Genomic DNA, 27808 nt, shown 5'->3' on the forward strand with positions numbered 1-27808 from the left:
GCTGCTGGATGTTTTTTATCGTCTACACAAACTAATAACTGGATGGCTGGAAAGGTGACAGGATGTTTGTTGTCATTGAATCTGACAGTTTACTTGTAATATTTTAGACTTGAAATGACTGATCCATTTAAAATAGTATAGGAAACATTTAAAATACCCAGTGACAATTATTTGCACATATTAAACAAGAACAATACTAATATATATGTGCTTATATTATAATACAAAAGAACAGGCTGTGGTTTGAAAAGAGTTAACCAGCAAGATCACTGAATTTATGTGGAAATGAATGTTGTGAAACTCTGTTTATCATCCCATGTTAACCTCCAACACTGGTACCCAAATAACCTTGAACAGCTACAATCCTCCCTGGGTCATTGTTGTATGATAGACTCGGTAACTTGAACCAGGAGGGGGCGCCATGACAGTCAGTTCTCAAAATGTTAACCAAAGCTGCGTACTGGGCCAAATCAATATTTAAAAGACCATGAAAAGACACCCAATGCCAAACAGTGTAGGCATGGACATAACCTTAAATAATACTTGTCATCTGTCCCATCCTCTACAAATGGAACCCTAAAGCTCTAGTTTCTTGATTTTCTCTCTAAGAAGTGATCAGACACTTAATACATATTAAAAAAATATATATACTTCTGTCCGAATAACTGGATGTTAATCAGTCTGATCATTTACCTGCTGGATTTTGTGTTTAGATTTTCCCCTTCAGGTACATTAAAGGCTCTACGGTGTAGTTTGTAACAAACACTGAGTGTGTGTTGTTTGTCCCTCAATGTCACCACATAGTATATTCAAGGCATGTAACCCACAGCAGGACAAATAGGAACGTAACAGGAATAGTTGACCCTAAGGAGTATAGATGCCAGCTTTTGTCTGAGTTACACTGACTACATCCCACACAAAATCTTCTGTGTTGTGCACTTATTTGACCAAAGTGTGGAGAGAAAAGTCCTTTTCTGTGTGAGTGGAGGTAGAGATCGGATAGATTTCCCTTTGCCTGTAATTGGAGCCTCATGGCCTCCCAGTCACTTAGAGGGGGTTTTACATGTCTGTTTATCAGCCTATTCACAGCAGTGTTGCCCTTTGCCACACAAAGAACTGTCCTCCCCTCAGTAGTGTGTGTAAATATGAGTTAAGGCACTGTGGTCTCCTTTCAGTAGGGGTCATTTCCCACAGAAACCAGCAGCAAAGATGGTGGTCTGTTCCCCTACGTAGCATAGCTGTTAGCATTAACCATATCCTGTAATTGATTATATTGTGAATAACAAATATGAGCTTATTAGGATACATCTGCAATGTTAGCCATGTGTCATTATATGAGGTTTTATTTATGTCAACTTGTTAATGTGAATTCAGTTTCAACACTGTCAGCTCTCTTTTGAGACCTGTGATCCGGGGCTGCAGTTGTTTCTTTCCTCTCACTTCAGTCATTGAACAAATGCCTTTCAGTCTCTGAACGAATCCTCCGTCTGACACGCAGAGAGAAGGGCTCCCTGTCGTCTGCCCGACTGCACGGCGACTGCTCAAAGAGTTTGTTTCGTCTCGACACTGAGGAGCCTCACTAGTAAAATCCATGAAGAGAATATAAAACAAACTGATTCAGCGAAAGCTCTGTAAGTTATGTTTAGCCCTTTTATTACTTCCTATAGAAATTGGGCAGATTTTTATAAAGAAAACTTGGGACGGTTTTAATTGAAATGATTAATTTATCGATTATGGGGCATAATAATAATATGTATAAGAACAACTTTGCATTTGGTGATTGGAGTTCTCAAAAGAACATGTTTTTTGGTGCAGGATTTGCATGGAGTGATGTCAAAGGGGGCGTGTCAGTCAGGATTGCAAGCTAAAGAGGCTGAGTAGTCCCTATGGATACAGCTTTTATTAGTTTTCCGTTTGTTGCTCGTGCTTGGAGGTGACGCTCTGCAGTTTCCAGGACTTCGCTCCTCAATGCCATGTCTGTTTGGTCTTTCCTCCGGATCTTTTATTTCTCTCCCGTGCGATCGTGACCAAAGCACTTTGGAAGTAAACAGCGTGATGGAATCAACTGGACAACAGAGAAAAGTTTTGATTTTACTGTTTCCCTTTTCGGTGAGTTGGTCTGTTGGTTCATATGTTGCAGCAGGGATTGGATTTGTATCAATCCGTGTCTAATTTAATGTAATTTGTGAGGTTAAAGTGCATTAAGAGGCTTGAAAATATGCATTTCTTGCCTGTTTTTTTGGTCCCTCAGGTGTTTAATATTGCATCCTCTCATGGACCCTCGACTGGAAACTCAGTGAACACGGGCAGTGAGAAGCAGTTTGCAGATTTAGTCTTCTCATCAGCTGAAGTTGTGTCCCAGCAAGATGCAGTCGTCTCACACTCTCATAACCGATGGAGGACACAGGCGGCTTCCTCCATAGGTGTCTATTCATTTGCAGTGAAAGAAGACACGGTACCAGGTCAGTCGCATGTGCAGAGAAGCCTTCATCATGATAATTAGGCACAAATACAATACATTTAATCATAGCTAATGAATTTGTGTTACTTGACTTGTAAATTAAGATCCTCATTTTGACTGTTGTGAAGGTTTGTGTGTGTTTGACAATGTTTCTACATGTTCTCACCCAGTAATTGTGCCTTATCCAATGTGTTGACAGGAACAGTTGTGGGAAAGTTGGAAACAGTGTTCGGGAGTCCCACGCCTATCACATATTCAGTGCAGGAGGATGACGGAGAGAACCTGTTCCTCCTCAGCCCCCTCTCAGGGGACTTCCTATTATCCCGCAGCCTGGATTTCGAGGCACAGAGTCTCTACGTTCTCACAGTGGCGGTGCAGCAGGGGGATTCACAGGTATCCAGTGTCAGGGTGTACTTCAATGTGTTGAACGTGAACGACAACCCCCCTGTTTTCAGTCAGGATGCCTTTTCTGCGTCGCTGCTGGAAGACGCACGGGTCGGAGCATGCTTCCTGTCCTTGAATGTGTCGGATAAAGATGATGGTAAGTGCACCGGGAAGAGTTTGTGGGCCGTCTTTAGTTTGCAGGTTTTTAAATAGTTGATCACATTAAAAAAACATAAGGGCCCCCACAGGACATGATCATAAAAACTGGCTTTGCATCTGGTACATGAAGCATCTGTGTGTTTTAGTGTGCTGAGAGAATTCCCCATGTAGAGGAATACACCTTTTATTTTCCAGAATATATGAAGAGCTTGAGGAAGTCTATTCATACTTTAAACCAGTGCTGACATACTGAAAACACAGGAATGTCTCCTTTATTCTTTGTTCCTATATCATCCTAATAGGGGTTTATGGGTCTAATGCACTTAAAGGGAGTCAGATCCAGATTTCACAGTTCAGCCAAAGCTAATAAGACCATATAGGCACCTGTGATAGCAATTGTTCATTTAATGAAAGTAATGTAATTTCTGCACGAAGCATCAGCCTCATCCACATGTTTCAATTTGTCACAGCGATAGAAATAATAGAGATAATAGAGAGAATCGCACAGTTAATTAAATTGACCTCTAAGCTCATTGTGCACGTCCTATGTGTATTTCTGAGTTACGAGGGTAAAATTGCAGAATCATTATTCAAACATTAGTCAAAATAAGATATTAATGAATCTAATGACATTAACTTGATTTTTTTAAATGTTTTATTGCTGTTTAACTTGAGTAGGTTGGATGACGTGTTTTTATTTCATGTCGGAAGTGTACAAGAGACTGTGGAGGAGTTGAGTGGATGGTTTGGTGCTGAGATAAACTTGTGTGTCGTCAGCGTAGCGGTGGAAGTTCAGACTGGTGATTCAGTTAGAAGTGCAGCCAGCACACAGAGCCAATTCGTAATAAGGTCCTTCATGATCTTTTCCTCTCTGCCAGGTGACAACGGAGAGTTGACACTAAAGGTGCTGGATGGAGATGAAGAGACAGTGTTCTTCATGAACTCAGCTGGAAGCCTATGCCTGAACAAGGAGTTGGACAGAGAGAGACAATCCTCCTACAATGTGACCGTGACGGCGAGTGACAGTGTCCAGCCCGAGTCGCTGCAGCTCACCAGCACAGCACACGTGATCGTGGTGGTTCAAGACGTAAATGACAACGCTCCTATGTTTGTGTCGGGCCCAAGTGTCCGTATACCAGAGGACGCCGCTCTTCACTCTGTGGTGACGACTGTTCATGCTGAGGATGGAGATGCTGGATCCAACGGGGAAGTTTTATATTATTTAAACAGCAACTCCAGTGGAATGTTTAGCATCAATACCTCTACTGGGGAAATCTCCCTGGAGGAGACCTTAGATAGAGAACAGTTAGATACACTGACCATTACCATTACAGCTGCTGACAGAGGCTCGCCCAGCATGGCAACCACTATGAATCTCACGGTGCATGTTGATGACGCAAATGACAACGACCCGGAGTTCTCACAGAGTTCGTACAGCCTGACATTGAGAGAAGATATCCCCAGAGGAACCAGCTTGTTTCAGGTTCAGGCTCACGATGAAGACATGGGGCCAAACGGACGAGTGCGGTACGGGCTGACGCAGGCGAGTCCGTTTGTGGTGGACGCGGTCCGAGGGGTCGTGACAGTCATGGACAAACTGGACAGAGAGCGGGACTCAAACTACAACTTAATCATAACAGTTGTAGATCAGGGTAACACACCCAGGTCTGCCACTGCTGCTCTCAGTGTCACAGTGTTGGACATCAATGACTTTGCGCCCCGGTTTTCTCCAGAAACACTGGTCCTACACGTCGTGGAGAATGAGGACGACCCCGCTCAGCTCACACATCAGGTGCTCGTGGGTCTCATCTAAGAGTCAAGTGAATAACCTGAATGATTTTGTGTAAATTACTTAATTTTTGTGTGTGTTTTTTGGAGCAGCTTTCGGCTTTGGATGAAGATTTAGGGCTCAACAGTCAGCTCACCTATTTCTTACAGAGTGGAAACAGTGATGGTTTGTTCTCCATCACTCTCAATGGCACTTTTCAAATTCTACACAGCCTGGACCGAGAGAGAGAATCACTATATGTCATCACCATCATTGCTGTTGATTCAGGTAATTTAAGTTAAACTCAAGATTAGGGCTAATTTAGACAGAGATTATTATCTTCTGTCTGAATAGTCATTTCCATAATGAATATCACCTTGTCATTTGAAGGACTGTCGCCTCTAACAGGAACTCTCACCGTACACGTCATAGTGGAAGACGTCAACGACAACCACCCAGAGTTCAGTGAGGAAGTGTACAACACCATAGTGTATGAGGACAGTCCCCCCGGCACAGTGTTTGCTATGATGATGGCATCTGACATTGATGAGGGAGTCAACGGGGAAATAAGGTACAACAAAATACTATCAAATATGAGAATAAATGGTGCTTTGAGAATTTAAATTTAGAAAACTGGGAATATGTTTTTTTGCCTGTGGTCTTCTGGGTATATATTTTGGTCATGCCTTGTTTCTTTTGTACAGTAGCACCTATGTTGCAGTATTATTTGCATCTACTTATATTAAAGAGAGTATACTATATTTTCCTTCAGGTATTTCATGGATAACCCTGATGTACCTTTTGCTGTTGAGGAAACATCGGGAGAGCTGCTTACAACCGATGTCCTGGACCGAGAGACAGTCGCCATTTATAGGTTGACAGTGATGAGCAGCGATAAACATCCCACTCAGCCTCTGTCCGGCTCAGTGCTCGTCACTGTGCTCATTGGAGACATCAACGACCACTGGCCCAAGTTTGTGCACAGCCCCTATGTGGCTCACGTGCCCACTGAAATGGCTCCAGGTGAGAGATAAGACATCCACTTATTTGTAAATTTCATGTTTTTGAATAAGACTGAGGGTTGATGTGTGTTTTTTTTCTTGCAGGCTTGGTTGTTTGTGCAGTGAAAGCAACAGACGACGATACCGACATGAACGCAGAACTGCATTATTCATTATATGGACCGAGTGCAGATCTGTTTTCCATTGATCCCCACAGCGGCACCTTGTTCACTTCAAGAGCTCTCCGGAGGACAGAAGACGTTATTGTCAACATACACGTAGAAGACGCGGGAGAAAATCCTAAATTTGACACCGCAACCGTGAGTATCCGGTTTCAAAACAACTCTGAGTTCCCCGAGATGAATGTGGATGTTCTGAGCTCTTCCCTCTCTGAAGACGAGCCAGTGGGAACCGTAGTGGCTCTGCTCTCTGCTGGGAGCGGCAGAGCGGAGCCCGTCTCTTTCTATCTCGCGTCTGGAAACTTTGAAGACGTGTTTCATGTGGAGCAATTAACTGGAGCGCTGACGGTGGAGAACCCTTTGGATTATGAGAACAAAAAGGAGTTTACTTTGTTGGTAGAAGCCAGAGACTCCGGCTCTCCTCCTTTCTCATCATTTGCAGAGATTCACGTAAACATCAGCGACGTCAATGACAACTTCCCGCAGTTCACTCAAGCAGAGTACAGGTGTGAGATCTTCGAGAACTCCCCGCCGTCCTGGGTTTGTGACGTTCTGGCCATCGACGCCGACTCTGGTGGTGATGGCACCGTGCGGTACAACATAACCGAGGGAAACACTGAGGACTTTTTCACAATAGAGCCTGAAAGTGGCTTTTTGAGCACCACTGCAAGTTTGGACAGAGAAACAATCCCTGAATTTAACTTGATAGTTGAAGCTTCCGAGCTGGAAAACCATTTCCCCAAAGACAGAGCAACGGTCGTCATCGTTGTTTTGGACAGAAATGACAACGCACCTCGTTTCTCGCGGGTTTTCCTCACGCAGGTACCCGAGGACGCCCCTGTTGGAGACACAATCCTACAAATCACCTCCACTGATGATGACTGGGGCCCCAATGCAGTTATTAATTACTCCATAACGGATCAAAGTGAAGATCTGCCGTTTAGCATTGAGTTTTCCACCGGCTGCATCACAGTTGAGAGACCCCTAGACAGGGAGACGCAGGATAATTATGTCCTGAAAGTAAATGCAAATGATTCCGCGTGGAGCATAAGCACAGATGTCACTATAGTCATAACAGATGCTAACGATAATAGACCAGTATTTTCGGATCCTTTTTACTACGCTGTCCTCCAGGAAACCAATGAGAAAGAGGTGTTTGTTACACAGGTTATTGCCACAGATGAGGATATCGGGGAGAATAGGGACATTTTATATGTGATTGAACCTCCAAACGAGGACTTCTGGGTTAACGCTACCTCCGGTGAAATCTATACCAAGCAGCCAATGGCGTTACAGATGTCTGCTTTTGAAATCTACCAATTTACGGTGACGGCTGTTGATTGCGGCAGTGATCCCCTGCATACTAACGCCACTGTCACGGTAAGATTAGAGCCTTACAACCACCACCCGCCGATGTTCCTGCCACATCAGCCTCTGGTAGCGATCCCGTACCACGTGGCTGTCGGAACTGAGGTAGTTCAGTTCACAGCACTAGATGTGGACGTCAGTAATACCAGTGCTTACATTATGTATGCTCTGATTGGAGGTAATGCATCGGATTTCTTCTGGATCCAAGCGGACAGTGGGAAAGTGAAGTTGAAGAGAAGTTTGACAGAGAGCTTCCATTTGTTTCTCACTTTAATAGTTGTGGCAGAAGACCAGGGCACCCCGTCTTTATCGTCGCAGACTGAAATCACTTTTGAAATCACGGGGAGGAATCAATATTCTCCGAGTTTTCCAGAGGCAGACGTCACTTTCTCCGTCCCCGAGGATTTGCCTGTTGGATCGGTAATTGGAAGGGTACAAGCAGAAGATAGGGATGATGGTGTCAATGCTGCCATCGTGTACTGCATTGACCCAGAAAGTCTACTGATACCATTCTCTGTGGGAGAAGCCTCAGGGCTGCTAACACTCACCAGAGAGCTTGACTTTGAACAGGAACTTGTTCATCATCTTCAAATCAAAGCCATGGATGGAGGCTGGGTCACAAAAACAGGATGGCTGAATGTTACAGTTGTGGTTGTGGACGTGAACGACAATCCCCCAGTCTTTTCCTCCTCTGAGTATCTCACTTCAGTGCCTGAAAACTCGGAAATTGGTACAAATGCCATACATACGAAGGCCACTGATGCTGATTCAGGTCCAAATGCACTAATATCTTATTCTCTTATTGCTGGTCACGTTGATAAATTTGCCATTGACTCAAGAAATGGCACAATCACCACTCTAGACGTGTTTGATTACGAGCGAGAGCAGATCTTTGACCTGACGATCAAAGCCTCCAACGTGGCTGGACTCAATTTATTTACTTTGGCTCATGTTGTCATTCACATAGTGGACGTCAATGAGTTCACGCCTACGTTTACAAAAAAAGAGTTTTACTTTTCGGTATTTAAAAATGTGCCGGTGGGAACTGTGATGGGAAAAGTAACGGCCACAGATGACGACCAAGGGTCTGCAGGTCAGGTGTTTTACTTCATGTTTGGCCGAAATAAAAACCTTGGCTTTAAAATTCACAAACACTCGGGAGAAATTTACACAACCGGCAGTTTGAGGAAAAGAGGCAACAGTGAAATAGTTTTAAAAGTTCTGGCGAAGAACGCTGGTGTCATTACAGGCATGGACGTAGACGAAACCTCGGTCCACATCAGAGTGATCGACACGAACGATGCACCCATGTTCACCTCTGCACGCTATCTGGCGAACGTGACGGAGGACAGCCCGGTCGGGACGTCTGTGATGACTGTGAGTGCTCTGGATCAGGACTCCATCTTGGACTGGAGCCATTTCTTCTTCAGCATCGAAAGCGGAAACACAAACCTCTCTTTCGTCGTTGATCCGCTCAGCGGGGTGGTTTCAGTAAATTCTCCGCTTGACAGAGAACTGTGGGCGGTTTATAACCTGACTGTCACAGCCACTGATAACGGCTCCCCACCAGCCACTGGGACCAGTAACGTCATCGTAACCGTTGTTGACGTTAACGACAACTCTCCCAAACTCACAATAACTGAGGCTCAGGTGAAGGAGAATCAGCCTGCAGGCACCATCGTAGCCAGATTAAATGCGTCTGATTCTGATTTGCCACCAAACCAGGGACCTTTTACTTACTGGCTGGTAAACCCTTCTACTGATGATGCCTTTTCACTGACACCTGATGGAGTTTTATTTACCAGGGGGCCCACTGATCAGGAACAAACCCCTGCCTATCACCTTCTTCTCGCTGTTAGAGATGCAGGGATCCCTGCGCTGTCGACCTCGACCATGTTCCACGTCAGGATTCTTGACGAAAACGATAACCCGTCGCTGCCCAGGAACATCTTCATCGAGGTCAAATATTTTGGCAGCTCTTTCCAAGGAGGCATGATCGGTAACGTCCACCCTGAGGATCAGGATGAGTCCGACACATTTATCTGTGGTATAAAAAGCGGGACGCTGAACATGTTCATGATACCTAACGGCACGTGTGAGCTGTGGTCGTCTCCCTTTCAAGGTGAGGCCACGTTCAACATCACAATCGAAGCCACAGACCAGCTTCACTTCCCGGTCAACAACAGCATCTATGTGACATACAAAGGTTTCACAAATGCTTCCATAGACAGTTGCGTATTATTCTACGTGTCATCGTCCTCGATGGAAGAGTTCCTGTCCAACAAGTACCTGAGGTTTGTGAAAGCTCTGGACAGTCTGTTTAACCTGCAGGCCTCGAAGACCCATGTATTTGGAATCAAACCCATTGGTGGTGAAATCCTTCTGTTGGCTGCGGTCAAAAACTACAACGGTGAATATCTCAGCAGGGAGGTGGCGAGCGGCGTCTCTGCCGGACACAGGAAGTTACTGGAGTCTCAGAGCAATGTGACGATATCTCACATCACCAGCGATCCCTGTCTCAACGGCCCCTGTCCGAACGGAGCCACGTGCAACAAAAACATTTACATCAGCCAGGACGTCGCGGCCCTGGAGAGCCCGGGTGTCATCTTTGTGTCGCCGCAGACAGAGGTTTTTAACTGCACCTGTCCAGCCGGCTTCACCGGGACGCTGTGTGAAGAGGACATTGACGAATGTGAGGTGAGGTTCTGTCAGAACGACGGCACATGTGTGAACACGGCGGGAAGCTTCCAATGCCACTGTCAGAGCGGCTTCTCCGGCTCAGTCTGCTCCACTGATGTCGATGAATGCCTGAAGCTGAAGTGCCAGAACGGAGGAACCTGTTTGCCCAATGACGATGGGTATTACTGCCACTGTGCGCCTGGATTTGAAGGTAGACGCTGTATTTATATATATATTTTTTTAAAAAATCATTCCACAGGCCAGGATCTCTTTAAAGTCTAACCTTTATTTGCTTTTTTCCAGGGGAAGCGTGTGAGCAGTTCATAGACCACTGTGGATCAACCCCCTGCGTTCAGGGCAACTGCATCAATTCACAGACAGGATTCTCTTGTCAATGTCCCTTTGGTAAGAAGAATGTTTAAAAAGAAGTTTCACATTTCGGGAACATTATGTCTTTGCTCTCTTGCAGACATTTAGATGAGAAGATGCCACTTGTATGTGTAAAGCTAAAGAAAGCTGTTAGTTTGTTGAGTTAAGCATAGCGCCTGTAAATTGGCCTTGGAACTGTCCAGAGATAATAAAATATGACTTATTTTAAAGCTCATTGCTCAACAAACTGTGTGTATTTGTTTAATCTGACAATTTGCAAATTGTTGGCTCGAGCGTAAACCTCTTGCCAAGACCCGACAGTCGCCTAAAATTCAATCAAGCTGCACCAAATCACAAGCCCCCACAAACCACAGAGCAGGTTTCATCTGTACAGATCCATGAGGAATTTGAGGGGGGGGGGGGGGGGGGGGGGGGAATGGTGAGAATGGAAAAAAGAAATTAAAGAAAGTGACCCTGACTCATACAACATCCTTCCACCAAGTTTCCCGCTAATCTGTCTTGAATTTTTTTGCGAGATCTTGCTTACAAACACACAATCAACCAACAAACAAACAGACGGGGGTGAAAACATAACCTCCTTGGCGGAGACGTGAGTCTGTGCCAGACTATTTCTTGGAACCGGCTTAAAGCCCCAAGCCAAGAAATTCTCTGGCACAAAACCCCCTTGTAAAACAGCAAACTATGATTTAATATATCAAATGTCTGAATATGAGAGTGGTTTGAATGTTCTTACGCAAGAAAGTAAATCATTTATTCCATAAAATAATAATCTTCATCTCTATTTTAGGAGTTAATGGAGTCCACTGTGAGGAGCACAGCTACGGCTTCGAGGAACTGTCCTTTATGGAGTTTCCCTCATTAGACCGCAGGACTAATTTAATCTCTCTGGAGTTTGCGACAGTGCAGAGCGACTCCCTGCTGCTCTACAATCCCGGAGGCTCCTCCAGCCGGGAGTTCTTTGCACTGGAGATAGTAGACGGGACCCTTCATCTCTCCTATGACCTGGGCTCAGGGCCCGTGAGACTGCACACACACAAGCAAGTGGCAGATGGACATTTTCACAGTGTCGCAGCCAGGAGGATCGGAAATGTGAGTTTAAAAACACGTCAGCACCTCAACACAAAGTCAATGAGAAAGTGTTTTTCAGTTATTAGTTCGAGAAGCGAGTCTGTAGACTGACGTGACCATGTGATTGTTTCTGAACAGATGGGCTCTTTACACGTGGACAACTGCACAGATGTTGACAACAATGGGTTTTGTTTTTCCCAGAGCGATGGCATTAGCTCAGAGAGGTAGCAGTGAAACGACTTCTCCATAATTCACAGGGTTCTGTTGTTCCCTTTGTGTTTTATATGTATTTAACGACCTCTATGTGTCTTTACATTAAACCAGGACATTAGACGTCGGCGGCAGTAATGTGACATTTGGAGGACTGAGGACTGTTGAGTTTATTCTGCAACATCCTGCTCAGATAAAAACCCACGACTTTGTGGGATGTATTCGAAACATTCACGTTAACGGTTTCCTGCTCAGAGCTGCAATGGCCCTCGCAACATATAACGTTCTGGATAAGTAAGTTAGAACACGTAGATTCTCAAGCACCTCATTATTTAGAAATCATTGTACAGAAAATACAGTACTTCTCTTATTAGTGTACTTCTTGTATCTTGTATTTATTGAAGATGTCCTCGAGCAGCGGCATCCACATGTCACAGTGACCCATGTAAAAATGGGGGGGTGTGCCATGATCTCTGGTCGGACTATCTCTGTGAGTGCAAGAGCCCGTTTATTGGACGCAAATGTGCCAAAGGTAAAAACTAAAAATTACAATACACAACAAAAGTTTTAATCACTTTAAATCCATTCATTATGTACATCACATATCCTTTGTGGGTAGTCGATATTTCTGCATGACTCTGGCTGTGGTTTGGGTTTGAGACTGATCAGACACCTGCATAATAACTGAATTTTGTTTTGTTTTGAAGTAAACGATTTTTCCCCCCCCTAATGAACAGAATCATCAGAGGAAGTCGTATTGCGATTCACGGGGAATGACTACATGGAATATGTCATCAAGGAGAAATTCAAGAGAGACTTCCTGTTAAAACAGCTGCTGGATGACAAGAAAGAGGAAAACGACACAAACCAAACAGGGATGAACATCAAGTTTAAGACCAGGAACAATGGAGTGTTGATGTCTGTTGTGGGACAGACGGGATACATCGTGCTGAAGGTTGGTTTGAAACACATTTAGATACATACTCGTTTTGTTATATGACTGTTTGTTTATTTCTCTTTCATTCAGATTAAAGACAGGAGGCTCGTGTACCAATCTGAAGACGCGGTGTCAGGACACCAGTCAGATTTCACCGTGGACTCCCCGGTGGCCGACGGGTTCTGGCATGTCGTGTCCTTGTTCGGCAAAGGACAGATCCCGTTTCTCGCCCTGGATGGAAAACCAGTCTGGAACGTCACCGACCAGAATGTTGATCTCAGTCCTGTTCGGGTGGAGAAGATCGTTCTCGGTGCTGATCTGTCGCTTCGTTCAAAGCTCCAGCAGTCAGGTGACATTTACTGAGGCTATCGTACTATTTAAAGTGTGAACAGGGTCACCACATCATAGTAATCATGACATCAAAAGTAGAAATGATAGCAATAATTCTTGAATATCTTTTCTTTCTTGTGGTCAGGGTTCACTGGGTGTGTGCAGTATCTGAATGTGAGCGGTCACACTCTGCCTGTCAGCGGACGCAGTGCGATGGTGGACATCTGGCCGAGCTGGACCCTCATGCAGTCCAGCTGCATCTCTCCCGGGGTCTGCCTCCCCTCGCCCTGCTCTGAGGAGGACACCGCCAGGAGGGGCTGTCTCTATGGACAGTGTGAGAACCGGTGGAGGTGTGGACCGGCCGGGGAGAACAGCTCCTGCATCTGTTTCCATAATGTCTCTGACCACGCCTGTGACATCTGCATCTCTGCTCCAGACAGCCAGGATCTGTGCTCGGGGGCGGGGGGCCGCAGGCCTCTGTGGCTCATAGCTGTGATTCTTCCCCTAATCTCCCTCCTGGTTGTTCTGGGAATGATTGTTGCCCTACGTAGAGTGAGGCGGCACCAGGGTCCGAGTGAGAGCTTGGAGCAGAAGACAGAACCAGGGAGAGAAAATGCAGCTTTTTGTTTCGATGACAACCGTCCACTCACTAGTGCTGCACCTGCAGAAAAAGAGAGGCGGAACGGCCCAGTGAGGCCTGATCAGCAGAGTGTGGAGTTGTACTGTGATGCCTGTCCTTCAAGCGTGCAGCCAGAGCCAAACAATGAGCCGGAGTATTATGAAATCGGCTGCATCTCTAGCGGGTGTCACTCAGACTCTGCCTCCCTCAGACTCAGCCGGCAGAAGCATCTGCACGGCACAAAGCGTGTGAGCGCTAATCCTCAACGGTGCGGTGCTTTGAAGATGCTGTCAGATGGATTCAAGAGAGAGCCTTCTGGTGAAGAGAGGGAAAAAAGTCCAAAGAAACCTCAAAACGTGGACACCCTAAACAAACTGTTACTCACTACCATTGATGCAGAGCAGTCAGAACATTCACCTCCTTGTACCTCAAAGAGGATCCCACAACCCGAGCTCCCAGAACCCGTGCAGTGCCTCACTTTTGAGGAAATTAATAAATTAAATTCTCCTCCCGAGCAGACGCTGTCAAATCAGGTATTCCCGGGTCGCACCCCGATGATAGATGTCACATCCGACACTGACACAGACAGCACGTCCACCTTCTCAGAGTCGGAGTTTGGACACGTTCCTGTCAGCGGCACCAGGAAATATAGACATGAGCAATCAAACATCTCAACACATGGCTGCAGACAAGATTTCCCTGTGAGCAAGTTCTTTAAACTCTCTGCTGCAGGTCAGCTTGAAGATGAGAACGCTCCCTCCAGTATGTTTGAGCACTGGGGAAAGATTTTAAACATGCATCTGCCTTATAGCAGCTATGTGCCTGTATTTGAGGATGTAGCACGTTTACCCTTGGAACCCAGTCATAGTTATGATATGCAAAGTGACGTAGAGGAAATCATTTGATTGGTCATTTTACATGTTTTACTTTTGTTTATTAAAACTTAATGACACCGAAACCTGAAGTTTTAGTTTGGGCTGTAACCAGTCTCTGGAAAATCAGCGAAATATTTGATCTTTCAGCCTTTTCATGTTTAATTGTTCCATTTGTGCTGCTTTCCAAGACGAGTCCAATTAAAATGTATCTTTATAGCGACAAGAGAATGTATTTGTATTTGTTGATGATGTTAAAATATAAACATGAATGAACGGCTGAGATTCACACTGTCAAATTATTACTCTGCTGCTCCTGTCTGGGATCTTTGTTCATTTAAAATGCTTCACAATTGGGATAAAGGAGCATAAACTGTCAATTAAATAGTAAATTCACTCATAAGATTAAGATCTATCACGGGGGGATTCTGATGTATTGTACTGTAGTGTACAAATACAAATTAAATCAAATCAGGTGCTCGGCCCAGTGATGTTCTTTGACCAGGTGAGTTCATCAGAGATCTGCACCAGGTTGTTGAACTTCAGGATCAGGTTCCCCTCGTATCTGGCTGCATTTAAAAGTCATGACTATGTTAAGAACAAATATTTAAATCACGAGTAACATTTGAAATTATTCACAAAACCCATCACAACCATCAAAATCTACCCAACACGTCTCTGTCTTTTAATTTGAAATTCAATGTAAGTTGGAAAGCGGCTCATAGACTGATGGTTTTACTCTACCTAGTGGACAAATATAAGATTACACTCTGAAGTGCTTTGTTCAAATCCAGAGATGATACAAAGATAGTTTTTTTAGCACATGTTCAGTTGACGAGTTCAATGTTTCCAAGGTGAGTTCAAGAGGTTTCACAAGTGCTCTAATAAAAACGATATAAGCACAATACTTGTTTTTTACAAAGATGAGTAAAATACATTACATACAACCTCAGTCTAAGCTATAAACGTATGGAGTAATTTTTCAAAATTAAAAAGTTGTCAAAATGATATCAAATAATATGATACTCAGGAAATATTTAAAATCGAAAGTTGCAAACCCAAGGAAATAATGAATATAAATACTAATGTGTAGACAGTTGTTCTCTTACATTTTACAGGTTTATTTAGCAAACAATCACAATTATACGACTCAAAAACTATATACAGATGCAACATGGATTTACATTGAACATTTTTAAATTGATCTATTGGATTGGATCTTCAACTGACTCCTTTATACAACCATTATATAACAAGAGGATTCTGCTGAGCACCTCACATTACAACCACAACATGCACATTTACTTGAGAGCGCCTTTACGGTCGGTTCTGTGTGCGATTCTGCTTCTTCCTTTTCTAAACCTCTGTGTCAAAGCCATTTTGATGTCCTGCGTCTTGAGACAGTAAATCGCTGGATTAACCAAAGCAGGTAAGAGGCTGTACATCATCGTGATAACAACACGAGCTTGAACGCTAAACGTGAATCCTAAGTTGTAAGAGAGATAGACGAAACATCTCGGCACGTAGTACAGACACGTGGTGAAGATCTGAGGAGCACAGGTGGACATGACCTTGTGGCTCCGCTCGGCCTGAGACATTTTCAGAGCGCCGACGATGATTGAAAAGTACGAGAAAATGATGAACGCTAAAGGAACCAGGAGAGTGAACAAGGCATTTGCGAGGGCAACATCAAGAACATAGGTAACACCTTCGCCACATCCCAGCCGAGTTATCGATACGTGGTCACAGTAGCACTGCATGATGACGTTCTGGTTGCAGTACGGCAGAGTTAGGGCGTGGAGCACGACCCCCATCATAAGTATGAATGTTATAACCCAGCACAGGACACAGGCAATACAAATTGTTGTGTTTGTCACCACAGCAGGATATCGGAAAGGAAACCATATGGCAATAAAACGATCCAGAGCCATGATCAGCAGAAGGAAGGAATGAACGGCCCCCAAAGAATGAACAAAGTACATTTGTGTAAAGCAAGTTCCAAATGACGATATCATGTCATTCCACCAATACCTGGCGATGATTTTTGGCAGCGTCACAGCTGCAAATGCGATGTCAGTCATTGCAATGTGAAAGAAGATCAAGTACGTTGGCTTGTGAAGAGTCCGCTCCCTCACGATAACTGTTAAGATGAAGGTGTTGCCGACCACAATAGCGAGGAAGAGGAGGAGGAGAAGAACAGACACCAGATTGTAATACGCAGGTGGAAGTCCAGGGAATCCCATGATAATGAAGTCTTTTATATTTGTGGTGTTTGTGAATTTCATTGTCACCCGTACACAAACAAGTAGCTTAGTAAATTAAAAAACACAAAAAAGCCTGGATATGAGAAAAGGGTGAATCAGTAAAAAGCACGTCTCTGTCAATACTTACGTAGTGATATCAAAGAAAGGATACAACCTCTAAGAATAATACACAACCTAACACAATCTTACCCTGCATGTCACATATCATATGTATCTTTAACTGGCTGAGGTCTGGCTCCAGTCCGACCTGATGCTCTGTTTAAATAGATAGAAATGCTCCCAGTAGAGGTCTGATGATGTTTGTGTGGTGGAGATGAAGAGTCAGAGGAGAAAACTCCCTCAAGTTAAAAAAACACACCGAACGATCTGAGCTGAAAGAGAAAAAGTTACCTTATACATTTCTCGAAATGAATGTCTATCCTAGTTTGTTTACCGATTTAAAACAAACAATTGTACGCAGCCTTATATAGAACCTTACCAGAGGTTCAGAATGACTCGATGACAAAAGACCTGGCAAATAGTAGAATATGTTGTGGGTTTTTGGAAAAATACACTTAGTTTCTTAGCCAAGAGTTGAATGAGAACATCGATCACCACACACTTGAAACACAATTTTCAGGTCTCGAAGCAAAACACTTTTCAGCCATGAAACTTCATGTATGTGTTTACAGATTTGTCTACACATTTAACTATAAATACACTTTCAAATCCGATTCTGAATACGGATTTGAAGACTTTATTTAGAAACATTTACAAATCTGTTTACACACACACACACACACACACACATTCTAAATACAGATTTGCAAAATAAAACGTGGTTAGCTGAGTTTTCTCCAACTATTGTACAAATCTGGTGTCTGTCTGCATCTGAGTGAATAAAACACAAACATCTTCTTAAAATAAATATATTTTGGGACAAAAAAAAAAAACTAAGGTGAAAACATGTCAAGTTGTGGCTTCTATTTTTCTGGTGACACTGCATCCAGTCCCCAAAAACCTTGTTTCACTTTTGACTCCGAAACCACAAGTCACAGTTTTTTGCTTTGCTAATAATTAGGGCCTGAGCACTGACAGTGGGAGGCCCTATTGAAATTGTAAGGATTATTATTATTATTATTATTATTATTATTATTATTATTATTATTATTATTATTATTATCATTATTATTACTACTGAACATGCATCACCCTGCTGATTGGGTTTTTTCTGTCATGACGTAGCCTTCGCTGGCCAATGAAAGGGGGGTCTTAAAGGAGCTAAAACAAAGTGTTTGAGACAGAGGCTGCAAAGAGGAGCTGCAGCGATGGACAGTCTGAGTAAAGTAATAAAATGAGGACCGAATGAACCGTCTGGTTTATTCTTGTGGTGCATTCAAAGATATTCTGACATGAATCCAGATTTCAGGACGGCTCCTCCCTCCCTTGAGGTGACAACATGTGCAGGGGACGTCACTTTTAGATCCTGGATCAAATCCTCGTGACTTTACTTAAGTTAAATAAAGTATTTCAGGATGAGTTTCCACATTCGTACCTTCCTGTAGCACCACAGCTGGTTTCAAGTTGTTTTGCTCAGTTGAGGCCTGCAGTTGTAGATTAGCCATTAGCATTAGCTTCTGCGTAAGAAAGAGTGTAAAAGCCATTGGCAGGGGTCTACAGGGGGCTAATGCTAGGCTAGTTACTGTAGCTAAACAATGCAGTGCTTTCATACTTCACTGACCCAAAGCTAACTATCAAACAGTTAACTGTGCTGGGGACTTCTACTGACGTGGTTCTGCTTCCTGTGAGATTCAAGAGAAAAGACTATCCACTTGTCAAATTCACATTAATGTCTCTTAATGGGGTTTGAAGCTCCGAGTCGACCCCAGGACGAAACTCAGAGACCCGGGTGAGAAACAAGTTACTTTTTCATTTAAAGGATGATTGTTAATGATTAAGTAATTGACAGCGTGTCCATGAAGTCCTCTGTGAGGCTGCATTTTGTTTAAAGATGTCCAAAACGCAGAGTCTAATCTATAAACAGCACTTTGACGATCAACATGGGCTACAACACGTTACACATCACGATGTCAGGCTAATTTGTCGGCTTTACACGTGACCATATCAGAATATTTGAATGCGTTTGGTGTAGCGATTTTTTAAATTGATTTATAATGTATTGCAAGTTGTAGCTTTTTATGTTTACTTGTAATACATTTAGATTGATAAGGCTAACATGTTTTTTCCCTGCTAATTAAAGAGTAGGTCATGCCTACACATTCAGTCGACTAAAACTCTTTTTTGTTATTTGGAGAACGGGATGGCACTCAAACTAAAAATTAAGAAATACTCCCTGTAATGGGAAATTAATACAACATATATACAGTATTCTTTAGAGAAGGACATTTTTTCTAAATTTGACTTTATTTAAAAATAAAGGTTCAGATTCTGCTCACATGAATATGCTTCTGTTTGAATAAATCATTGGATAAAGTCATAACTTATTGATTTTCTTCAGAAATAAATAATACTGCATATCTGGAAATGAATTTATGACAAATATATATATTTTATTTCTCAACACATCAGCTTATTTCATGCTTGTGGAATCTGAATTTATCTGCACAAAACAGGACACAGGTACACAGCATTTATATTTTGTTGTGTGCTGGATTTGTGTGTCTGTGAGAGAAAGAGAGAGAAGTTTCTCATCAAGATGTGAATAGAACATGGATTTATAATAAAGAATTGATATTCATTTTTTATTTTGCACTTTTTGCACAATGTGGTGCAAAGTAATGTACAATAAGACTGTACAATCACTGTAACTAAAAAAGAAACAATGCAACTGTGCTGAATAATAAAACCTAACAAGAGAAGGAAATAAGAATAAAATAGTGAAATTAAATACACTGTACAAAATACAAGGTACAGATAAAATGGTCTGGTATACAGATGTTTGTGGTATAGAAATACTTTCGATTTCATTTCCACAAAAAGGTCAGTCACCTCTACAAGCAGCTTGAGGTTCTCAGGGTGCTTTGCTGTTTAAAACTGTAATTAACCTTGTAACCTTCAGTCTGAAATTTAATAGAAACTCATAGCGATGTGGCACATTTAAACATTTGAAATATTTACTGCACACTGCTCTACAGTATTGTATTTTAGCAAGTCAAACCATGAATTTTCCTCATTAACAATTTCCTTTTCAGGTTATCCTTTATATCCTTGGTTTTGAAACAGTATATTATTGGATTGACAGCAGCAGGTAAGAGACTGTACAGCATTACAACAACGATGCGAACGGGAACACTGAACGTGAATCCCACATTATTTGCCAGGTACACAAAGCATCTCGGCATATAATACAGTAGCGTGATGATGAGCTGTGGCGTGCATGTGGACAGAGTCCGGACGCGGCCCTCAGAGCTGGAAATACGCGCTACAACGACAATGATGACAAAGTAAGTGAATACAATAAAAAACACGGGCACCATCAAACTGAACATGGCAAGACCGAACGCAATCAGCTGCACTTCTCGCACATTCTCGCAGCCGAGTGTTGTTATCGCGATATGGTCACAATAGCAATGAGTTATCATGTTTGAATTGCAAAAGGGCAAAGTTAGAGCATCGAAAACTACACCCACCATCCAGGATACTGGCATCAACCATGATATCCCACAGAGAACAGACACTTTGCTGTTTGTAAAGAGAGTTGTGTAACGCAGCGGAGCGCAAACTGCAATGAAGCGATCGAGAGCCATCACCATCAGGATGAAAGAGTGAGCAGCGCCTAAAGCATGAACAAAATACATTTGTGCAAAGCAGCTGTAAAAGGAAATAATGCTGTCATCAAACCAGTACTTTGATATGATCTTCGGTAGAGTAACAGTCCCAAATGCTAGGTCAGTTAGTGCGAGGTGGCAGAAGATCAGATATGTGGGTTTGTGAAGAATCCTTTCACATTTCACAAACACTAAAATGAAGATATTTCCTGCAACTATAGCCAGGTAGAGGACAAACAGCAGGGCGGACACAGGCTTGTAAAGGTCTAGAGAAAGTCCGGGGAATCCGATGATGAAGAAATCCGTGATCCTTGTCACGTTCGTGTAAAACATCTTCTCTTATATTTAACAAACACACATCAAATAGAAAAGAGAGATACAAAAAATGCTAGGTAAAATACAATAAACGTAACTCCTTCAGATGTGGCAAGTTTTTAAGCAAAAGAAAATAAACCACAACATAGTAATTTAATTCTACCTTGTCAATGAGCCTCCTGCAACATCTCACTGTAATGCCGCCTAATATGTGCTGAGCATCGTGTTCGATGGTTGATGTAAACAGATCTATCCCAGAGGGCTGCATACCCTAAAGACTTGTACTAGTTTAACATGATAGAATACGTGTTAGTTAAAACTATATTTAGTTTCCAATCAGTGTCTGACTGGAAAACAAACATGTTTTTGGTTTCATTAAGTCACAGATGAACAAAAAGTTGTAGTTGATTACTGTAGAATGTGCCATCACTGATTTCAAGCACATAATTTTCTTAATTTTACTCATCAAATTGAGACAAATACACAAACATATGGAAAATATATTACACAATGTTTTATATATATATAGAACACATCTATAGTCTATAACTTGGGCTTAAGCATGACCTAATCTTGCAATCTGATAACACAAAACAGACAATCTGAGGATATAATCAGCATTTAATCTGCTCTCAGTGAAGAGAGAAAGCCAATTGCATAAGTTTACATGTATTATTACCTTGGGCTAAATATTTTAAATGTAAGACAACATGAGATACAAATGACAAACATTTTTTTTAATGAAATAATAGAACAAGATAAATGTACAATAATTCACTGTTTTCATGCAAATCAGTTCAGTGACTCTGTACGACTTACAGCAATGTCCGTACATATTATACATTTAGACACAAACTGTTTGACTGTTTATGAACAAGTTTTATTCTGTAACCAGGCATCTCTCAATACTGCTTAAATATCAATTCACAAGATAATCACACTTTTCCGTCTCTTCTCAACTATGTCTTCTTATTTATTCAAAGTCTTTTCTTAAAATAAAACACATTTCAAATCTTAAAAATCAAAACAGTGCACAGACACTTTCTTTATTGAGGAGACAATTTATAGACAATTTATTTGACATATAGAGATAATCATTTAGTAATAGTAGGTTTTGTACTGGAGAAAACCTACACTTTTTTTTTATTAAGTTGTGGCTTTCAACATTAGAAGAGAGGAAAAACATACAAAATTTGTTTTGTCAGTCAGTAACAACAGAAACTTGTGTTTTTTGTGCGACAGTCCTTTTTTTGAACCGTTTCCTCAAACTCTCCCTCATGTCTTTAGCTCTTAAGCAATAAATGAGTGGGTTAATCATCGGGGGACCAAGGCTGTACAGCATGATAATTACTATTCTCACATCAGGGCTAAATTTAATGCCAACATTACTTGAGAGATATACAAGACATCTCGGTAAATAATAGAGTAAAATTATAATCAGTTGAGTGCTACATGTGGACAGAGACTTCAGGCGACCTTGGACATTTGCTATCCTAAGCACTGCGACAATTATGCTGCAATATGAGAAAATGATAAATGCCAGAGGCCCCAGTAGCATAACCATTGCAACAACCATAGCAGGAAAGCCATACGGGGCCCTGTCCGTGCATGCCAGTGTTGTTATACCAATGTGATCGCAGTAGCAGTGATTGATTATGTTTGAGGCACAGTAAGGAAGAGGGTACGCCCTAATAACTAACATTAAAGCGGGTGCCTTGGCAAAAATCCATGCAGTAATACTGAGGATGTAGATGGTGGACTTTTTAAGGATGAGTGAATATGTGAGGGGATGACATATCGCCAAATACCTATCTAAAGCCATCAGGAATAGAATAAAGGAATTCACGGTGCCCAGATAGTGAACGAAGTACATTTGGATAAAACAAGCGTTGAACGAGATGGTCCCTGATTGAAACCAATACTTACTGATGATCTTAGGCAGCGTGGTCGTGCTGAAGAGAATGTCACAAGCACAGAGATTCAGGATGATATAATACATCGGCTTATGAAGGCAGCTGTCTGTAGCAAATAGGAAAATAATCGTTGCATTGCCCATCAGAGTTAGGGAGTAAACCAAGAACAACACCGCGGAGGCGAGACCTTGGTATTCTGGATGAAGACCCGGGAATCCAGTGAGGAAGAATTCAGTTACTGTGCTGAGATTTCCCTCTGGCATGATGGAGCAGAAATATCCTGAACATGACAGAGAACCTACATTAACACACACATCAGATTTAACAATTTAACATCAAACATTTCAAGCAATTCTACTATTTAATCGATAAACTGTTTTTATGCTGTCTCTAAATTCTGTAATAGTAAATGATTCATCTTATCTGATAAATAAGCCTCGTGAGAAGATCAAAAATCGTATAAAAACCTTTTTAAAACATGCATCATATGTGTTAAAATTTATATTTGTATCTATGTTGGTTTCATGTAATTTGAAATAACATTTGTGCAATTTCTCACCAAATAAAAGACTGAAAGTGCCTGAAAATTTCAAGTTGTGTAACAACAAAAGAACAAGATATTTTAGATATTCTATTCAACCTAAGTGTATGTAAGTGTACTAATAAAAATAATACATTCAATTTTAAATATCACATGAACAGGTCATGATGCTGAAAACACTTTTTAATTTCTAAATAATCTTTGTCAAACTGAGTGCAATCTATTTAAAACTATGTTATTACTCTGCAATAGAGGATAACTTTGCATTCCACATGAATTTTCCTGCAGCTATATTATCATATTTTAACTAAACCACAGTGACACAAAATAATAATAATTTTCTTTAAATCACCTCTTTCTAATTCCAACTCTTCTTTTAGCACAGCCTTTAAAATATATTCTAAATTGCACGTCACTGTGTATGTTCGTTATGAATGTGACAAAACAGAAAACCTTAGAAATCTCGAATAAGAAAATCTTGAATCCTGGAAGCAAGTAGAAGTCAGTCAGCTCCTGAGGATCAGTGTAAACATACTGGACCTTATTGACAGAACGGCAGCAGACTCCCTGGCTGACTCACGTCATGTCTTATAATGGTGGACTGATATCCATCCCTTTTTTAATTCTCAGTGGAGACGATCCATCAGCTGACCACTGCAAGCAGATGACTGGGAGTTTCTTTTATCCGACAATATCAGATTGTTATCCATAGTATTTATCTAAAGATAAAACACAGATAATCAACTGGAGTTGGTGATTGCTTTTATTATTTGTCACTGTGAAATAAAATACAATACATTCATACATACACTACCAGTCAAACGTTTGGATACACCTTCTCATTCAATAGTTTTTCTTTATTTTTCTTTCTTTCTACATTAAAGATTATTATTGAAGACATCAAAACTATGAAGGAACACATATGGAATTATGTGGTAAAGAAAAAGCGTTAAACAAACCAGAATATGTATTATATTTCAGATTCTTCAAAGTAGCCACCTTTTGCTATGATGAGAGCTTTGCTGCTCTCGGCCTTCTTTCAATCAGCTCTATGCGGAAGTCACCTGGAATGGTTTTCAATGAACAGGTTTGCCTTGTCAAGAGTTAATTTGTGGAATTTCTTGCCTTCTTAATGTGTTTGAGACCATGAGTTGTGTTGTGCAGAGGCAGGTTGTTGGTGCACAGTTCGATACAGTGACTAGGTCTATTCGACTACAGTTCTAATCCATATTATGGCAAGAACCACTCAACCAAGAAAAGAAAGTATATAGAACACAGTTATAGTCTATAACTTGGGCTCATACATGACCTAATTTTGCAATCTTATATCAAAAGCAGACAATCTGAGGAGATAATCAGCATTTAATCTGCTCTCAGTGAAGAGAGAAAGCCAATTGCATGAGTTTATATGTATTAACTACTTTGGGCTTTCAGAAATATTTAAAATGTTAGACAACATGGGATACAAATGACAAAAAAAATGATTAATGACATAATAGAACAAGATAAATGTACAATAATTAAATGTTTACATGCAAATCAGTTCAGTGACTCAAAATTTATGAACTGGACCTTACCGACTAAAGTTGGAAGCTGCCAGAGCTTCCTCAATGTGCAAAGCGACCTGACATTGTAAGACTTACAGTAATGTCTGTACATATTGTACATTTAGACACAAACTGTTTGACTGTTTATGGGGAAAAAAATATGTTTTTTCATCCTTTATTGAACAAGTTTTATTCTGTAACCAGGCATCACTCAATACTGCTTAAATATCAATTCACAAGATAATCAGACTTTCCGTCTACTCTCAACTATGTTTTATTTATTGAAAGTCTTTTCTTAAAATATAACACATTTCAAATCTTAAAATCAAAAGAGTGCACAGACATTTTCTTCATTGAGGAGACATTTCATAGATGATTTATTTGACATATGGCGATAAACATTTTGTAATGGTAGGTGTTGTCCTGGAGAAAAAGTAAGATGTGCCTTTCAATATTAGAAGAAAGGAAAACCATAAAAAATTGGTTTTGTCAGTCAGTAACAACAGAAACTTGTCTTTTTTGTGCGACAGTCCTTTTTTTGAACTGTTTCCTCAAACTCTCCCTCATGTCTTTAGCTCTTAAGCAATAAATGAGTGGGTTAATCATCGGGGGACCAAGGCTGTACAGCATGATAATTACTATTCTCACATCAGGGCTAAATTTAATGCCAACATTACTGAAGAAATATATAAGACATCTCGGTAAATAATATAGTAAAATTATAATCAGTTGAGTGCTACATGTGGACAGAGACTTCAGGCGACCTTGGACATTTGCTATCCTAAGAACTGCGACAATTATGCTGCAATAGGAGAAAATTATAAATGCCAGAGGCCCCAGTAGCATAACCATCGCAACAACGAAAGCAGGAAAGCCATAAGGGGCCCTGTCCGTGCATGCCAGTGTTGTTATACCAATGTGATCGCAGTAGCAGTGATTGATTATGTTTGAGGCACAGTAAGGAAGAGGGTACGCCCTAATAACTAACGATAAAGAAGGTGCCTTGGCAAAAATCCACGCAGTAATACTGAGGACGTAGATGGTGGACTTTTTAAGGATGAGTGAATATCTGAGGGGATGACATATCGCCAAATACCTATCTAAAGCCATCAGGAATAGAATAAAGGAATTCACGGTGCCCAGATAGTGAACAAAGTACATTTGGATAAAACAAGCGGTGAACGAGATGGTCCCTGATTGAATCCAATACTTACTGATGATCTTAGGCAACGTGGTCGTGCTGAAGAGAATGTCACAAGCACAGAGATTCAGGATGATATAATACATCGGCTTATGAAGGCAGCTGTCTGTAGCAAATAGGAAAATAATCGTTGCGTTGCCAATCAGAGTTAGGGAGTAAACCAAGAACAACACCGCAGAGGCGAGACCTTGGTATTCTGGATGAAGACCCGGGAATCCAGTGAGGAAGAATTCAGTTACTGTGCTGAGATTTCCCTCTGGCATGATGGAGCAGAAATATCCTGAACATGACAGAGAACCTACATTAACACACACATCAGATTTAACAATTTAACATCAAACATTTCAAGCAATTCTACTATTTAATTGATAAACAGATTTTATGCTGTCTTTAAATGATGTTACAGTAAATGATTCATCTTATATGACAAATAAGCCTCATGAGAAGTTCAAAAATTCTATCTTTAAAGCATGCATATGTGTTAAAGTTTATATTTTGTGTTTATGTTGTAATTTGAAATAACATTTGTACAATTTCTCCCTAAATATAAGACTGAAAGTGCCTGAAAATGTCAAGTGGTGTAACAACAAAAGAACAAGATAAAATATATTCTAAATAGCATGTCACTGTTAATGTTCATTATGAATGTGACAAAACAAAAAACCATAGAAATTTCTAATAAGAAAATTTTGAATCCTGGAAGCAAGTAGAAGTCAGTCAGCTCCTGAGGATCAGTGGAAACATACTGGACCTTGTCGACAGAAAAGCAGCAGACTCCCCGGCTGACTCACCCTCTGAAGAAAAGACAGCTCACCTCATGCCTTTTAATGGTAGACTGATATCCATCCCTTTTTTAATTCTCACTGGAGATGATCCATCAGCTGACTGCTACAAAAACACGACTGGAAGTTTCTTTTATCCCGACAATTTCAAAATGATATTGATTTGGTGATTGCTTCGATGATCAATAATAAGAACGTCATGATTTTCTTATTACAAATTATAACTCAATATCCTTGAAATTCATGAATTAATTATTAATCAGTGGGGAGATGCTATGTTGTGCATGAAAGGCCCCTCATGATGGCTGATTGGAAGAAACATTAATTTAATAAAGCTAATGAATTATAAGTCCCACTTGGGTAAACAACTTCAAAACAACAAAAACCCCAACGTGCACCTAAATTGACTCTGAGCAGGGAGTGTTAATATCCCCAGTGTTTAATGGTGGTTTCCCAGCACGTGACATGTGTTCATCGAGGCAACGAGCCAGGAAACATGGAATGTGAGTCACATGCTTGAAAAGGACAATGAACGTCTGTGGTTACTATGATCACTATCTGTAGTACTTACAGTATTTGTAGGGGTGATGTAGTGATAGAAAGTTCGACTGTAGCAGCAGTTGGATTAGTGGTGTAAGTGATAGTTGAGAGATAAATGGTTACATTGTCCCTGAAATACTGTTACTAGAGTTTTTTGTTTTAGTTTTATAACAAAGCCAACCATGATCAGCAAAATATTCCCATAGTTTTATTATGTCAGATGGTGGATTTGATACAAGAGCAGTTGTTTTGATTTAGAAAAGCATAGAATCCTTTCTTAAGTTGAATGGTGACAACTTATTGGTAAAAATACTAAAACTACAACTAATAGTAGTAGTAATATCAAAACGAGTGTACATGTTCAATACTGGAGGGGTTGCTTTTATGATGTATCTCAATAAAGTTCCCATATACCTTAAAGCAACTGGCAACAATTTAAAGTGATGTTAATAGTTTGGAAATCTTTTGGAGTACTTATGAGGACGAGTCCTTGAAAGGCACACCAAGAGCAAG

General features: G+C 41.2%; 4 protein-coding genes across 4 annotated transcripts; all 4 read right to left on the bottom strand.

Moving 5' to 3' along the window:
* Positions 1 to 15726: 15726 nt before the first annotated feature.
* Positions 15727 to 16710, bottom strand: LOC128440428 (olfactory receptor 52Z1P-like). The gene has a single exon (XM_053423127.1). The coding sequence runs from the start codon at positions 16708 to 16710 to the stop codon at positions 15727 to 15729; it is 984 nt and encodes a 327-aa protein (XP_053279102.1).
* Positions 16711 to 19832: 3122 nt separating this feature from the next.
* LOC128440429 (olfactory receptor 52E8-like) lies at positions 19833 to 20789 on the bottom strand. The gene has a single exon (XM_053423128.1). It carries the CDS (start codon positions 20787 to 20789, stop codon positions 19833 to 19835), a length of 957 nt encoding a protein of 318 aa, XP_053279103.1.
* A 1183-nt stretch (positions 20790 to 21972) lies between these two features.
* On the bottom strand, positions 21973 to 22947 carry LOC128440456 (olfactory receptor 2AT4-like). The gene has a single exon (XM_053423183.1). The coding sequence runs from the start codon at positions 22945 to 22947 to the stop codon at positions 21973 to 21975; it is 975 nt and encodes a 324-aa protein (XP_053279158.1).
* Positions 22948 to 25261: 2314 nt separating this feature from the next.
* Positions 25262 to 26236, bottom strand: LOC128440457 (olfactory receptor 2AT4-like). Its single transcript, XM_053423184.1, has one exon. The coding sequence runs from the start codon at positions 26234 to 26236 to the stop codon at positions 25262 to 25264; it is 975 nt and encodes a 324-aa protein (XP_053279159.1).
* Positions 26237 to 27808: the final 1572 nt, after the last annotated feature.

Source organism: Pleuronectes platessa, chromosome 5, assembly GCF_947347685.1.
Source record: "Pleuronectes platessa chromosome 5, fPlePla1.1, whole genome shotgun sequence".
In the NCBI taxonomy this organism is placed as follows: Eukaryota; Metazoa; Chordata; class Actinopteri; order Pleuronectiformes; family Pleuronectidae; genus Pleuronectes; species Pleuronectes platessa.